General features: G+C 42.0%; 2 protein-coding genes across 11 annotated transcripts in view; one reads left to right on the forward strand and one right to left on the reverse strand.

Annotated features, from left to right (window-relative positions):
- Nucleotides 1–966, forward strand: part of CRBN (cereblon) — a 101,792-nt gene extending 100,826 nt beyond the window's left edge. Inside the window, exon 12 of the mRNA XM_082345370.1 lies at nucleotides 714–966. The gene's annotated coding sequence lies outside the window, so the exon portion shown is untranslated. The remainder of the gene's footprint in view (nucleotides 1–713) is intronic.
- Nucleotides 1–17,247, reverse strand: part of TRNT1 (tRNA nucleotidyl transferase 1) — a 49,735-nt gene extending 32,488 nt beyond the window's left edge. For 2 of the 10 annotated variants that reach the window (XM_082345385.1, XM_082345384.1), the window contains exons 1-8: nucleotides 16,688–17,114; nucleotides 15,870–16,044; nucleotides 10,347–10,540; nucleotides 7,411–7,549; nucleotides 3,418–3,544; nucleotides 1,951–2,144; nucleotides 1,050–1,303; nucleotides 566–855 (exon numbers count right to left, since the gene is read on the reverse strand). In XM_082345385.1, coding sequence (XP_082201511.1) covers nucleotides 607–855; nucleotides 1,050–1,303; nucleotides 1,951–2,144; nucleotides 3,418–3,544; nucleotides 7,411–7,549; nucleotides 10,347–10,540; nucleotides 15,870–16,017 — 1,305 coding nt within the window. In that variant the 5' untranslated portion in view covers nucleotides 16,018–16,044; nucleotides 16,688–17,114 and the 3' untranslated portion in view covers nucleotides 566–606. The other 8 variants (XR_014232285.1, XM_082345378.1, XM_082345379.1 and 5 more) reach the window with 8 other exon arrangements.
- Nucleotides 17,248–17,287: the final 40 nt, after the last annotated feature.

Consider the following 17,287-nt stretch of genomic DNA (forward strand, 5'->3'; position numbering starts at 1 on the left):
GCTCCCTAGAACAAGTCAAGTCCTGGGTGTAGGAATGACGGCCACGTGGGACACATCTGATCTTCACGTTTTATATACGATACTTTATGCAAATTTGTCAGCTATTTTCAAGCACAGGTTTATTCTGGAATTCAGATAAAAACTGACACTTATCATACACAATCGTTGTAGAAAATTAAACCAGGTATTTCAATTGCAAATACTAAGCAACATCTTTTTCAAAACAGTTATTACCACGTGTTAGGATTAATCTTAGTACTGCCCTGTGCAAAAACAAACCAAAAAACCCACTTTTTAAAAAAAACCTAGACAGATTAAGCGAAGCCAACTCTTTTTTTTCCTCAGTAGGAACTATTCCAAAAGAATTACAAGGTTCAGTGATATAAATCAGATTAAGAGGACGTAGACTTTCCTTTAGTGCCTGAAATATAATTGTATTTCACAAAATAAGACCTTTATTCTTCTGAAGAAATCCTCTAAGCTGGCTTTTATTCCAGTCTCTTAAATCTCACTATGCCAGTCTCTTAACTCTCACTAAGGGCGGAGGGGAAAAAACTAGTCTTACCAAAACGTTTCTGCTTTTTTAGTAGCCAGCTCTCATCAATTTTAGGTCTTCTTTATGTAACTTAGCAGTTCATCTTTTTCCATTTGGTAACCACTTTTCTTCCACTGTTCTCTCAACTGCTGTAAGAGAGCCCCAATTTCTTTTCCAGAAGAAATGCCCACTTTTCTGATGTCATGGCCACTTACAGGAAATGGAGGAATGGACCACTGCTGCATCTCCTTCAGAAGACCGTGCTCTCCTTGGTACTTGAGGAGTTCACACACACGAGCAGTTGCATCAGATTCTCTAGACTTAAGGGCCAAAATCAAACATTACCACACTTGCTAATGATCTTATCCTAAAATTTAAATAAATGCTCAATGTGAAATTTTTCATTTAAAATAAAAGAAATTCACATAATACTTTGTGGGTCTTAGTATTAATAAATTTGTTCCACAATTAGCAAAGATGATTTATATTCTGACCAAGCCTAGAACATACTTACATCTATAATGAAGTCTTGATAGGGTTTCAAAGGTTCTGAACTATCTGTTGCTTTAATTAAATCTTTCCTGTTTTTAACTATAAATAAACCGAGATTCTTCTCTTCTTTTGAAATCTTCAACCTCAGATCCAGTTTTGTGACATCATCCTGTACTTTGAACAGTGAGGTCAAGAGAGTCATTGGCTTTGGGGAAAAACCTTCAACATTTTTACTGACTTTGTTAAATTCTTCTAAACTTGCATTAGCAGGCAAGCCTGTAGGGACAAAAGCATTTTTCACCCATTTTTAGAGAGGATACATTTAATAAAATAAATTCCCATCTTAAGCAAACCCTGTTTCCGTTTGCAGAAATGCCCTGGCACCAGGGCTCACTAGGGGTCCAGTCTGCTGCTCCATGTTACAGAGGAACCACTGCTACACTGCTGCTGTCCTCTCCCACGTCGCAAACACCGGCTGTTGCTTCTGAATATTAATTTTAATACCTACTGAACTATTTCCATGTATAAGTCAGGTCTTCTCCGTGCTTTACGTGTATTAAACTCCCGGAAGCTCTCAGCCCTTCCATTAGACAGATGCCGTCACTTTCATACCCCTCTGTTAGATTCAGAAACTAACACGTAAGGAAATAACGCAAGTCACGAAGCTGATAAGTGGCAAAGCCTCACTGAAACCCAGGATGGACTGAGTGCAGAGGCCACTGTGCTCCAGCACAATGTGCTCTCTCTGTGCTGTCCCCTACCCGTAAAAAAACTGTCCTACTCCTGGCCTCAAAGTTTATTACCATCTTTTAAAATACTCCATTTTTCCTTTTAGAATTGGTAAACGTTTTTTTTCTTATGAAATTTTTAAACCAGACGTGTTTCGTGGCCAAAAAGGCAAACATTTTTTAAGTTGGACTCACCTATGTAAGGAGCCACATCAAGGTCATAGATGAGGTGAATCAAATGATGTACGTGGTTACTAGTAAGAATTTTTTTCAGTTCCACCCAAATCCTCTCTCCTGATATTCCAGCCAAGCCTTTTGCATTTTCTGCAATTGCTTCCAAAGTCTCAGGATCGTGGTCACCAGGTGTATCTACAATTTTCCCATAAAACCTACAAAGCAAAAGTCTCAGAGTGTACTACCTCTAATGCTGGTGTTTCACCAGAAAAATCTGCTTTTCATTTTACCAGTACTATTGCAGACATCTATTTAATCAGAAACAACAGCGAAGTAGTTAGATCTAGGAGGGACCTTAACAATCATCTGGTCAGTTCACCTTCTCTCTTTTCTCACATGAGAAAACCTGAGGTCCAATAAAGTGTACGTAACCTTCTTAAAGTCAGCAGGAACCAGACCCCCTCCTCAGTGCACTTTCACATCACTGACTGAAACGTTAGAATGGCCAGCAAAAGAGGTCTCTGAACTGGTACTGACGGTGGATGCATAAACCAGAGCAGTCTTGTCCAGGCACTAAAACAAGACTTGAAATGCCATGCTGGAGGAGTCTTAACCCCTCAGAGATTGCCTGTCTGTACACATCAATACTTTTAATTAAGAGCTTCAAATAAAACAAATCTCGCTGCAGACAAGGGAGTGTTGTATCATGGGCTCTCAGAACTGGAAGCATTAAAGTGTACCTGTTTTTACCACTCGTATCTTCAAAATTCAGTTCATTAGTGATCTAAATTAAATGACTAAATGGCTATGGCTGTGCCTCAGTCTGTGTCCTATTATTTGTAAAGAGAGACGGTTTGCAAACACTGAAGTCTAAAGGGATAGCATTTGTTGACAAAATATGTAGACTCTGTCAAAGAATATTCTGAGAGTGATCCCAACCAGTGAAAAATTAATATCAGTAGACATAAATTAGCCAGTTACAATAGTTTTTTTAAATGTTAGAGTTCAGAGTTGAAAAAGCATTGCTACCCACAAAACCATCCAAATGCATTTCATACCTTCCCAATTCTTCGGACAGATTTCCCATGACCACCTAAAACGGTAAGCCATATGAAGGCATGCTTTCATTTCACTCACTACTCTGTTCAACGCACCTAGCACAAGGGTTGGCTTGTGATAAGCCCTCAAGTATCTGTGTAATGAATGACTGGTGCAGAAAATATTCAATCAAAAAGAAAAAAAGACCTTTTTAAAGCTGAATTATTTAAAAGATCATCACAGAAAGGAGCAAGTGACTGTTTTGGACAATGAAAAGATGCAGTATCTAAGTATTATCTCATGAGCCACAGTATCCTGTCTCTTGGAGACAGACATTTGGGATGTCACCATTGTGTACACTAACCTGCTGTGCATTTCACATGATCAGAATTGTGCTCTGGTAATAGTATTCAAAACTGTATCATTAATGTAATTTATAGAAATCCTTACCTGAAATATCTTAAAATTCGAAGATAATCTTCTTGTATCCTCTGTTTAGCTTGTCCAACAAATCTAACTTTCTTATTTTTTAAATCTTCATAACCATTAAAGTAGTCAAATAAAGTACCATCGAAACCTATTCATTAGAAAAGAGGGAAGAAAAATCACTAAGAACTGGAAAACAATGGCACATATACAATGGAATATTACTCAGCCATAAAAAAGAATGAAATCTTGCCATTTGTGGCAACATGGATGGATCTCGAGGGCATTATGCTAAGTGAAATAAACCAGACAGAGAAAGACAAATACCATATGACCTCATTTTTATATAGAATCTTAAAAAAACAAGCTGACAGAGAACAGACTGGCGGTTGCCAGAGGCTGAGGCCAGGGGCCGGTGCAGTGGGTGAAGAGAGTCAAGAGGTACAAACTCCTAGCAATAAAGTAAATAAGTCCTGAGGAGGTAATGCACGGCATGGTGACTACAGTTAACAATATTAACTGTATTACATATAAGATACTAGACCTTAAAAGTTCTCATCACAAGGGGAATAAAATTCTGCAACTATGTATGGTGTCACATGTTAACTAGACTTTTTGTGGTGATCATTTCTTAATATATACAAGTAGCAAATCATATTGTATACTTAAACTAAGGTTGTATTTCAATTACTACCTCAATTCAAAAAATTAAAAGGAACTGAGAAAAAATTTGGAAAACTCAAGAAAATTAGCTAAAATCTATCACAAACAGTAAAAACTAAGCAAAGTGAAGAGTTACAAGGTTGAAATAGACACATGAATAGCATTCATCTATATCCAGTATCAAATGGAAGATATAATGGAATAAAAAGCTGCATTTACACCAGCAATTAAAAGACAATACACTCAATGAACTAAATAAGACCTATGCCAGTATGAAGTGGGCTGAGACAACGTCAAACAAGCTGATTTTCAAGTGAATAATGGAAAATAAACAAGAACTACCAAAATAACCCGGAAAAAATACATAGTAGTAAAAACTATCTGGAGAAATTAAGTACTAAAAGTAATAAATAATAAACCACAGGAAAAAATTTTATAATCCTGAAATAGGGACGAACTTTCAAAATATAATTACCAAGAAAAAAACAACAAAACACAATACCAGAGCCTTCAAAGAAATTAATAAATCCAACTACATAAAACATCAGATATGCCTGCATAGCAAAAAACATCACAATGCAAAGCATTAGACAGATGACGTACTGGGAAAAACACATTTCGGTCTGTATCATAAAGACAAATGACTAATTTCGATAATCTACAAAAAGCTCTTAAATAGAAAAAGACCACATAAATGGAAAAATGAGCTAAAAATATATACAGGAAATACAAAAAGCCTCTTTAAAAATGAAGATTTTCAACCTTAGTCATAAGAAATGCAAGTTTATGAGATACTGTCTTCCAGATTTGTATCAGCTTGGCAAGGATCCAAGTCTTATTGCACTGTCAGCAAGAGGACAGTAAATCTGATGGTGACACTTCGCCAAGCAGCCTTTTAAACTTTGTGACTTTTGAACCATGTGAACCTAATATCCATTCAAAATGTTGTAAACCAATTTCTACCACAATATGCTCTCTCACATGTTGAACAAAATGAAAAAACCTAACAAAACAATTTTAATATAAAGCACATAAAACCTCAGGTATGAGTAAAGTGATCAATTCATCCCAGTTATCCCAGGACTTTCCTGATTTTAAAACTGGAAATCGCATGTCAGGAATTAGCTCAGTCCTAGGCAAACTGAGACAGATGGTCACCCTGAGAACTAAGAAGGAAAAAGAGAAACACTTTGAGCAAAGACACAGGTACCATTCAACCACCCAAACTGGGAGCTCTGTGAGCCTAAGAGGGACTTCACCTCGTGGCATCATAGAAAGGAAGCACTGCCACTACTACAAAAGATAACCACTTGTCATTTTAATTTTCTTGAACCTGAATGCTCTTTGATTATCCCAAATGCAACAACACTGGTAAACTCAGGCTTAATTAACACTTGCCAAGCTCTTTTGGCTGACAGGGCATTTTGACACTTAGAGCCAATTTATAAGGCTCCAGATTCAAAAAGATATAACAGGAAATGAAAATAAACAAACTACATAAAGAGACAAAGATAACGATTACAAAGTAGAACATAAATGTGGTATATATCTGTCTCTTCATGTTACTTCTCTTAATGAAGAGACTCTTAACTCCCTGGGGAATGTGGAAATAACAAGATCTTTTTCAGTAAAGAGAAGATCAAATTTGGAAGAAAAAAACATAGTGTGACAAAACGGAAAATAAGGGTTTGAAAAGCAAAGTAACCCTCACCCCCAGAACCAGGAATGCTTTATCTGATAAGGCTTGAAAAAAGTCTGGATGGGAAAATGGGCTAAAGGTAAGGATTACTGAGTATATACAGGCGTGTACTTTGTTTTGCTCTGAATACCCTTTTAAAAAACATGATGAATAAAAATGAGAAATAAAGCTGTGTTGCGAGCATAATGTGGTGGTTAAGGATGCGACCTCTGGGGCCAGGCTGCTTCAGCTGGAATCCTAATTCTCCAATTTACCAGCTGCGGGACTTGGAGCAAATTATCGTGAGTTAAATACCAGGAACTACTCATAGGGTTGGTGGGAAGATTAAATTTATGTGATGGGCTTAGAACATTGGCTGGCACATTATGAGGGTTCAGCAAATGTTAGAAAACAGTAGTACCAACAAGAACAGCTTTTATTTTTATAAAATAGTCTCTTGAAAAAGGCTATTAGTTTCTCTCTTTTAGTTATGTGTGCGTATGAGAAGCTAGTTGTAAGGTTTTTCATACACTGCAGTAGTTGGAGCAGTTTAAATAAAAACGATGTAAGAAGAAATTAACACCTGGAGTTCCACCCCCTAATGGAGAGAAAACATGCCTCCAGCTGGGCTGCCTTTGGTCATAAATCACCCAGGCTTCGGAAACCAATCAAGCCTCTCCACGACTTGAGCTCAAGTACTTAACATCTCTGAGTCTGTTTCCACATCTGTCGAATGAGTTTAATACCCACTTTATGGAATTTTTCTGAGAATTAAATGAGCCAAAGTGTATCAGGTGAGCACTGATGCGCCTTGAACCGAGTAGGTGCTGTAGAAAAGTGATTTGGCATTAATGTAATTAGCGAGAGACCCCATCTGGGCCTACAGCCCCCTTCCCCATCCCACGAAGTGGATCCCATTGCTTCATCCTTTCACAGTTACCGTGCCCCAAAGTTGGTTACGAAGAGTGGACGCTCCATCTCTCTTTTCTAATCCAGAGATTTAAACCTGAAGAGCTTGTCTAAAATTTAAAGGACAAAAAATAATGCTTCAATTGTGCACCAAAACACTAACGTAATTCACATCTACTCCCATTATGATTCCCACTCCTTTCATGAACAAGTTAAGCTGAGATGATAAACAGGTTCCCTCTCACACGCCAACTCTGACGGAGCACAGACAATTCCTGAAACGCGACGCTACAGAAGACGGTGAAGCGGCGCTCGGCACACGGGGCAACGGGCAGCGGAAGAGGTGACGTCACCGACCAAGTGCACCACCGGCTCCGGCAGAGGAGAGGCTGGAGTGTGCGCACAGCAACGACAGGGGAGAAGGGGCACGGCGTGTGTGTGTCTGTGCGCGCGTTTCTGACCCGAAACCTAACAGTTTTAAATGCGATTCATAAGGTGCCAGGCACTGTGCCGGTGACCAGCTCCTTTACTCCTCACAACAGCCCTGCACAGGAAGCTAATGTCACCTTCGTCATTTTACAGCGAGAGAATGACCGAGCCCGAGGAACCCAGGGATCTTGGCTCCAGGGTCATCTTTAACCAACAGGCCGTCTCTTAGAAGAAACTAATGCAGCCTCTCAAGCTGGGGAACATTTCCAGGATGCAGGTTTCACTCAAAATGAAGGCATTCGGATTGACTGAATTAAAACATTATCTACATATATTACCTAAAAACATAGAATTTATAGTGAGATCTCTGCGTTCAGCATCTTTCTGCCAGTCAGTTGTGAATTCGACCTCAGCATGTCTTCCATCAGTGGCAACGTCAATCCGTAGTGTAGTAATTTCAAAATTTTCTTCATGAAGCTGGAAGTAAATATATGTTTTTTTAAAATTCGTTTTTAGTATCACTGGATGAATTGAAAAAAACATGTTAGTCCTGACAGGTATCTTCTTTCTTTTTACAGTCAACTAGTGCACGTATACCTTGAGACAGGAAGACACCCACAGTATTCAAAGATAGATCCAAAGAATAATTTTTAAGAAAGAATAAACCCATCTTAATTAAAAAAGATGAGTCTGACATACAAAAATGGCATATCTGACAAATCATGTGGCAGAAGGGAAGAGCCCTTAAAAATAGTATATTCTGGTTCTTCAATTTCAAACCAGGCTACTCTTTGAAATATTTTTTAACAGCTCCAGTTTGCAAAGAGCTGAATATCAATTTACAGAATATACACCACTGAGCAAACGACTGACAGAGGAAGAAATACAGGTACCACATCCTGCAGCTCCTTTACTGGTAATCATCAATGAGGTTAAAATACAGTGCCACATGTATCTTGGGAAGAGAGATTACCTCCAGCTGGGAAAAGTTGGGTAGCCTCATGTTAGAGGGACATGTGGTCTTAGCCTTGAAAAATAAGTAGGATATGTACATGCAGATGTGGGAAGAAGAACATTCAGATGAAGAGAAAAGATGACCAAAGGCACAATGGAGAGGAAGAGGGATACGTGTAAGAGAAAGCACACTGGACAAACAGCATATCAGCATGTAGGGGAAGACAGCAAAGGGTGCTACATGCCAAGCAGGAGTTTGGAATCTCTTCCTTAGGAACTGAAAGTCATTAATGATCCGTAAAAGTCTGTTCTAGAATTTCTCTCAACCTCATACATATTCTTCTCTACAAACAAACTAGTTCTCACTACAGAATTTCAGAATCAGGAATTTGAGGCACAAGTTATCCCACAGAAAAGGGTATGAAATATGAAGACTGTTGAAAATCCGTGTAAGAAACAATTAGACCTCCAGAGTGCCTCCCTCACCCAAGCAGAGAAACAGAGATTAACCAGAAAGGCTGACCCCAAAATAATCAGACCTTGGGGCACCAGACACATGACCATGGGAGTGATGCACCACAATGAAAATAACATGAAGAAAAACCAACATGACCCCTATCCCTTTCCCCACTTGGTTTTCAAAATGCTAACAAGCAGGCTTATTCTAACCTGGGTAACACTGGAGGATTCCTCTGACGTCTCCTAATGAAAAGTCCTCCTGATATTGACAGTGGTGGTCCCATAACTAACCGGCTGACGCTTCCCACACAGAACTACAGTAAAGTGCTCAGGTCATTCTGCACACACAAGATCACCCAAACATAAAGAGAGACCGAAAAATACCCACACCGAAGGAAAGCCAACAGCAAAGACAGAACAAGCTCAGAGGAAATAAAGACATTGTCGAAGTACCTATAATTGATGCCCTAAGGGAAATAAGAGAAGATACTGCATCTGAAACAAGAACAGGAAGCTTTCAAAAATACTGTAAGAAAGACCTCTTGAAAATTCAGAAGACAGCAAAAGTTGCCAATACAATAGGAAAATTGGATGATCAAGTTAAGGCAATCTCAGAGAAAGTAAAATAAAACAAATGAGAATATAAAATAAGAGACAAAAGATAAAACTAGGAGATCAGTCCCCGTGGTCCAACGTCCAACATCACGGGATTTGTCAAAGGGAAAGACATTTAACAAAGGGGATGACATCAAGAGGGGAACACAAGGGGGCTCTAAGTGCCCTACACAATGAATGAAAAAATAAGTCCGAGCCTAGGCACGTCATCTTGAAATTAAAAACACCAGAGATAAAGAGATCAGAAAGGCATCCAAGAGGGGGAAAAAATAATAATAATCAGGTCTCAAACAAAGGAGAGATCTGAATGAGCTCAGACTTCTCAGTGGCAGCACGGAAAGGCAGAGAAACAAAGCCTTTACATTTCTGCCTGAAAATAATTCCCAGCCTTGAATTCCGCAGCCAACCAAACTATCAGATCAGTGTGAAGGTAAAATAAAAACATTTCACACATGTAAAGCTCTCTCAGGTTACCAAAATGAGGGCATAATCCAGGAAAGACTACCACGGGATCAGGAACCAGGAGGTCTGATAAGTAAGAGGCCAAGGAAGCTCCCAAGATCTGGTGCGGGGAAACGCCAGGATGAGAGTGGGGAGCCGGCCTAGGACGCACAGATGGGAGAAGACAGACTGCAGCCGGTGAGCTGGCTCCAGAAACAGGAACTGAAACTTGATGTGGTGAAAGCCACCGGGAGGAACTGCACAGCACAGGATGAATGAATGAGCAGCACCCGAGAGCTGTGTCACAGAACTACGCCGTTAACTGCAGGGAAAACCCAAAGCACGGAACACGAGGAATGCAGTCGAGACACACTGCACGATCCAGCCACAAACAACAGTTACGCACTTACTTAACCAAAAATTATGGCACATATGTACTGAGACGATGAGGGAAGGAGCATCGTATGTGCTTGCTGTTGAGGAGGGTGTGATAAGAAGGCCCAATCATCTTCCCTGCAGGACCTCAATGAGCAACATCTTAAGACTGGAAATTAAAAACGAAAATGAAACACTGGAGCGTAGAAAGGTCTTTTTTAGAAATGTGGAGGGGAAAAAGTAACTACTATAAAAATAAAAGGGCCTTCAACAAAGGAGGATGCAGGATTTAATAAGGGGGTAGAGGAGACTGACTTTTTTTTTTAACTAGGCTTTTTGTTATTTGCTTTTTAAAAACTAGAAATGATCTATAACAATTCTTTAACTTACCAAAAAAGGCAATGCAGTTCCTGTCAAACTTTTCACTCACCCTGGCAGTGATCGTCCCGTGCTTTTCTCCTTTGTTGTTGATCATACGAACGCCGACCGACTGAAACAGCTCCTTCATTTGAGCAGGGGTAGCAGTGGTAGCAAAATCCACATCCTGCGGCTTTACTCCACTTAATAAATCCCTCACTGCTCCTCCTGCTATTCTTAACTCATGATTTTCTTTGATGAATAATTCTGAGGTGAAAAAGAACGTTTTCTGTTTCAGTGTGTTTCTTTCAAGCACAGAAATACAAGTTTTCCCATCTACTTGGGATAGCAGAGATTATTGAACTCAGCCTTTTTACATAAAAATTAGGCGAACAAGGCCCACAGCAATGAAGCGACCTGCCTACAGCAGAATGCCTCTAACAACCATGAGAAACAGGGAATGTGCAGAATTTCTTTTAGGTTAATTCGGAAGATCATTTAGAATTCCACAGTGCTTCAAGGTCATCAATGTAAATGTGAATTACTACTAAAAAGTAAAGTGAATAATTCCGCTGTCTCTCTCCGGGTTTATGTGCATACTTTAGAAATGTGCAGTGTTCTTGCACATATTTCTCTCTGTGTATTATGCTGAGACAACATATTCATGCAGGAAGCCGTCAAACATTAGTCCATCACACCACACACGATAAACGTTATAGCTGAGAACCCTTCAAGAAACAACCGACATCTGATGTTTGAAACCAGCTCAGAGCTCTTCTATGGAGAAGCCATATGACACTGGGGCCACCGTGAGGACCTGAGTCCAGGACACCCAAAGCAGGCAGAGGACAAGGCCGAGTCCACCACAACCACCCACGTGACTCAGGGACACCACAGGGACCCAGTGAGCATGACGTCCAGGACCCGGCCTGACACCACCACCACACAAGCCTTGGTGTTGCTGTGAGCTGGACATGCACATGAGGCCCAGGTGTCCTCCTGTGAATGCCACCGTGGCAGAGGACATCCACAGCAGACAAGGCCACGCTGCGACCAGGAGCAAGACAACCTGTCATCATGTCTGAACACAGATGAGACACAAACACTGTCCAGACAGCACCCTGTTAACAGTTCATACGTGTGATACTCCTAGTTCCCAGTCAGCGTTAGCCTCACACTGTGTTCCCACCTTCCAGGTAAGAATTATTAAGACAATCACAGGTTAACCCCTGCTTCCTGACACCACCTGATGCACAGCAAAGCCCCGCTTCTTCCACTTGCCCCCAAAACACGTGATTCAAGCTCAAATCCTACAAGACGTCCTTTCTACAGCCCTGTTACGCAGAGGCCCCAAGGTGCCCCAAGGTTCCGCATGGTCAGGGCGCCCCGTCTCGGCGAGGGGTGCTCCTGCTGGTCTGCGGCAGGAGGGCGCTGACCCGAGCGTTCGGCTAAGCGCGTCAGAGCTCTAGCCGCACTGACCACAGCGCAAAGCGCCACCCTCCACCCCCACGCCAGCCTCTGTGCTCTCCGCCGTCCTCCTCCCCCACCCGTGCTTCCCAGACCTTCCAGCTGCAGACCTCTGGAGACGCCCTAAAATGATCTGCGAAAAAATAACAATGGTTCCCTCCCTCTACCTTCTTGCCTTAACTAAAGGCTCTCCCACAGGGTTACCACTTCCGTGAGCCCCCTCCCAGAGCAAGTGTGCAAACTCCTTTAACTCCACATTTCCATTCAAGTCCCAATGAGTCCTTAAAATGGGGTCCATGGCCCCTTAAAATAAAATATAAAAATCATCTGTTAGTCCTAAGCTTTTCTGAGACTTAGAGAGGTAAGGTAAACAAGAGTTTCATGAAATAGTACTTACCCTTAACTATACATACCATGCAATCTAATCTATTCCATTCTTTATCTCTTTTCCTCTATTTTTCAAGGCTGGTCATGACCACTAAGCTGACTTTATGACCCACTAACCGGTCACACAGTGGGGAACACACACTGACCCAGCTCACCCTTACTCAACTCCTGCGATTCAGTTTAGGAAGTCTCTCCTCGTGGTGGAGTAAAGTGAATTCCACCTAAGCTACGAGAGCAGCCTATCTTTAATTACATGAAAATTACCTGTTTATGTCTTTGTCTCCCCACTTCTCAGGGTAGAAAACCTATCTCACTCAACCTTATACCAAACTGGCTCACGATGGAACTGAAGTGTGACACACAAGCTTAAGAAAAAGAAAGAAAAGGAAAAAAAAAGGGTCGCTGCACTGAAAAGTGTACTTTTAAAAAAGATTTTCTTCCTTCAACTTGAGAGTACATAAGAAACTGTTGGAATGCAAAAAATGGGCAAGTTTTACTTTCATTTGAACCTACTTTAAGAGGATGAAGGTCAAGGCTGAACACAAAGATAACCACTGTTTTGAGATTCTCAAGCTGCCTCTACTAAAATAAAACTGTAAGTTCAAAGTCATCCAGTGTATTAACTACATACGTTACAGAAAAAAATGTTCCAGAACTCGAAGTAATCTATTCATCATTTTGATTAGCCCTATGGAAATGGGTAACTATGTCCAAAAATTCTCACAATTCTAACATTTTGATATAAATGAGAATGGCACGTAAAGGCATATGTACGTGCCTGTGTGAAACAGCAGTCACAAAAACTGCAAGAAAGGCATGATTTTATATTGACCCAAAACAGTAAGGATTATCCAGCTTAAAGAGGCTCCTTTTTCCCCTCAGTTACTGACACCTTCAATCTTACAGAAACAAGGACACATTCCACACTCCAACAAACTCTGTAAACTACATGCATACTCAAGTGAACATAACACCTCATACAACTAAAGTTAATGTACACTCAAGCTTAAGACTCATGAAACGCAGGGTCTCATCATTCCAAATGGTCTTAATTTGTGTCAGCTGCCACATCTGATAGCAGGCTATTATTAATCAGTCTGAAGAGCAACCTAAAGACCATGACATTAATTTGTCAGAAAACTTATAATTGTCCTCTATCTTCTAAATTTTATTTTAACTTTCAGTCAAATTCTCATTAACTGCTTCACTTTACAATTGTGAGTTTTGAGTGTTGGAGGCTGTAGGGATGGAGCGCGGGCAGGAAGTGTTAGTAAAAAGACCACTACACAGCACAACCGTTACTACCAGAAAAGAAACTACCTGTTCCTCAGCGTTTCTAGGAACTCCCAAACTTCAAGAGTGATCAGCTACTCCAATTGTCCCAAATGTTAATACGACTTGGTGACATCACATACCTAAGCAGCGGACAGCTAACGACGGAGCACCATCTCCCAGCAACCCTGGCTCGTCCACTAACCATGTAACTTATGCAAAAAGCACTAGGTTTGGAACTTCAGTCTCATGTATACAATGAAGAAATAATTTTATACGCCACTGGTATTATATGGCTGTCCTTAAGCAAAAGGAAACATAAATTACATGACATAAACTGACATTATAAAACGCTGTATGAGCATAATACACTGTCCTAACCTCCCAAATTCTTGCACGCTGGGAACTAACTTTACATTTGGCAAAACAGCTATCAGGATTCAAGAACTGGTACCGTATGAAACTGCACAGCATCACCGTGCAACAGCCATCTGTTTTTTCCTTTGTGTGTTTTTGTGCATTGTTTTCATACAGAACATTATATTTTACCAGGATACTCAAGTCTTTAGAAAGTAGCAAAGATCAAATAAAACTAATTAGTTGATTTTCTAACCATTGGGCACTGCACTAAAAGATTCCATTCTTGCCAGTTCCACTATAACCTAGAAAAACGCAATCTTAGAAGATGCCCATGCTCCAATTTGCCAGTCTTTCAAGGACCAGACCATTGGGCAAATACTACCACTCTCTTACCATACTATTCCGTCTCTAACTTCCTTAGGACTTGACCTCTCAAGGTGGAGAAAACTCAGCTCTTGAAGTCAGGGTTAGTAAGCCAAATGCAACTGTTAAAATAAAAAATGTTCAAGGACCTACAGTAATCAATATCCACAGCCTTGTTTCCAAAAGAAAAATGCAGAAGGATCTGAGATAGGCCCCCAAGAGTTAACTCCCTACATCTAATCATTTGGCCCTTACAATGGAAGACGGGAAGAGTGGGAGCTGGGAAAGGCATGTAAAGAAAGAACAAGCTAGAATTCAACTCAAAGTTGGAGCTTCTAGACGTGAGCCATATGAACAGTAGCCACACGTGGTTCTTGAGCACTATGAAATGCGGCGAGTCTGAATCAAGACGGTCGGTACGTGCTAAGGACCAGAATTCAAAGATTTACAAGCAAGAGTAGGAATTATCTCACTCATAATTTTTACACAAATTTGACATTAAAATGATGGTATCTTAGATATACTGAATTAAGTAAGTTGATGTACTAAAAATAGTTATTAAAATTCATTTCACCCATTTCTCTATTTTTTTAATGCGGTTACCAGAAAAGTTTATGTAGCATATGTGACTCACTTCTGTGGGCCAGTGAGTTTCTAGCATTTTTCACTCTAATTAAAACTCACAGCAAAGCACCTGCTTTAGGCCCTCCACTTCAACACTATGTGAAGAACCTACAAAAATCAACAAGTTCTGTACCATTTACCTCTGACATACACCTAAAAAAATCACCTTATTTCAAGCATAGGAAAGTAGCTTTGTCAATAAGCTAATGCAAGGAAAGTCATTTTAAAGCAATGGTTCCTCCACCTTCTGGTCATGAGAATTAAGAGGGTAGAGTTTTCATCAGAATTTATAAATGCCCATGCTCCCTAGAGATTCCGATTCCAGTTCAGTAGGGCAGGAGTGGGACACCAGCACCTGTATGTTATAAAAAGCTCCCCAGGTGAATCTAATGGACAGCCAGGGTGGCAAACCAACAGCTAAGGTCATGTTTCTACATCCCTACACCTTAATATATTTCTGAAGGCGTGACTAAGATACCATAGGCTTTGAAACGCAGCTGTGTGCACTGCAACAGCAGTAGCTGATACTGAGAACCAACATAAGAAATGACAGAACTGCGGCAAGCAAGATGAAGCTGCTGTAATCCGGCACTTAGCTCAAGTTGTTTCCTGTGTTCCTTCCAGATAAGCTTTGCAGGTGCACAGATGGACGTAACTCCCACTTCCTTCTACCTTTAGTTGTTTCACAAAGCACTTATACCTGGGGCGGAAATATAGCTTAGTGGTTACAAGCTGCGTTCTCAAACCAGACTGCACAAGTTCAAAACCCAGCTCTCCAGTTATTAGCTATAAAAACGTTGGAAAAGCATTTCACATTCCTAAGCCTCTGTTTCTTCAACCATAAAACAAGAGAAAAAGTACCTACTCCTTAAGTTAGCAGGCCCAATTCTGTGATGCATATAAAGTACCTGGGGTGACACACAAAAAAGCCATGCATTTTAACTGCAATCATTATTTGCCTCTTCTCATGATTTGGCTATAGTTTTGGATTACCCATGGTAAACCCTGCTTTCATTAGCTTAACAACAACAAAAAACCATGAATGTTGGCTAAAGAACGTTAACCCTCTGCCTCTCCATTTTTACAGGCTTCCAAAGCAAGAAGAGGCATCCTAATCTCTCACCTGTCAGACTCTTCAAGCCTTCTGTGAAAAGTGACTGGAACTCTGGAGATTGCAACTTCATTGTAAACAGAGAGTGCTTCAGAAGGCACAGTCTACTCCAGCTGCAGCTCAGCAACTGCCTGCGCCAGAGATCCAGGCACCTTAGCATCTGGAGAGAAAGTCACCAACCACGCACCTACAAGACAAGCAAACATGCCCAACGATGAAACTCCCGGGTGAAGGACAACAAAGGGATAGTCTGCGATTTTACTTATCAACAGAGAGAGACATTCATCTCCTGTTCAGAGGAAAAACTGAAAAAAGCGACAATGGGAGGGAGAATTACAGCTGGATCTACGCTTGTCGTTATCTGGTTTTGCACTCATGAAGGACATACTACTGATACTACACCCGCATATTTATTTTACTGTTAGGGTGCTCTTCCGGGAGGTGCTTTAGAGCGTGAGGGGTACAGGGCTGCCGAGAACAGTGGTTCCATAAAATGTAACTCAAAGACTTGCAGGAACACTTGGTCTCCTCCAGAACAAGGCACGGTCACATACTTGCCCACACGCACCTGAGACTTATGACCCAGGGATATTTCCTAGGCACCGTAAAATAAGGTATTTCCCCATGACCGGTCCTTGCTGCCCGCTTCTTCCTCATTCACCATCCGCCCCTCCCATCACGTCGCCTGAATCCCACCCACCCACACACCCCACCCTCCGTCCTCCGTCATCCCACCCCGCTTTCCACATAAGGTGGGCCTCCGTGAGGCGGCAACAACAGAGCTCAAGTGACCCCTGACGGAAACCACTAGAGAAGAACCATTCCTTTACTTGGAAAGCAGGTTTCAAAGAGCGGCGCTTCCCACCAGGGGGCGAGCTCCCCTCATCCAGACCACTGGGGAGGACAAACACCGCGCTTCCTTCCACCTCCGATTCAACTCAGAAAACCCCGGGGGGGGGGGGGGACCCAAGTCCTGAAAATGGTGTGTCCCGCCCCTCCCACGACAGATGCTGGACAGAAAAGGGAGACGCTCAGGGGCCCGGCCGCGAGGAAGGGAAAGCGCCCAGGGGAAGCCCGATGAATCAGCCCGCGGTAGGCGAGACGTGGCGGACACGCGGCCCCGCGACCTCCACGTCGGGCTCCGTCCCCTAGTCCGGAAGAGGCCTCTCACCGCCCCCGGCACCCGCCTTCCCCAAGACCGGGCCCGCGCGAGAGCCCTCCGGCATCTCGCGTCGTCGCCGCCGCTCCCCCCCCTCCAGAGGCGCGCACCCGCAGGTACCCCGCGCGCCCGCTCACCGGCCCCGCTGCGCCGTCATCGCCGCGCGCACTTCCCGGCGGCAGGCGAGGGGACGTCACTGACGCGCGCCGGTCGACGGCGAATGGGAAGTCGCAGCAGGGCGTGGGCGGGGCCCGGGCAGGCTCTCCCCGGC

Source organism: Balaenoptera borealis (assembly GCF_965194805.1).
Source record: "Balaenoptera borealis genome assembly, chromosome: 12".
Taxonomy (NCBI): domain Eukaryota; kingdom Metazoa; phylum Chordata; class Mammalia; order Artiodactyla; family Balaenopteridae; genus Balaenoptera; species Balaenoptera borealis.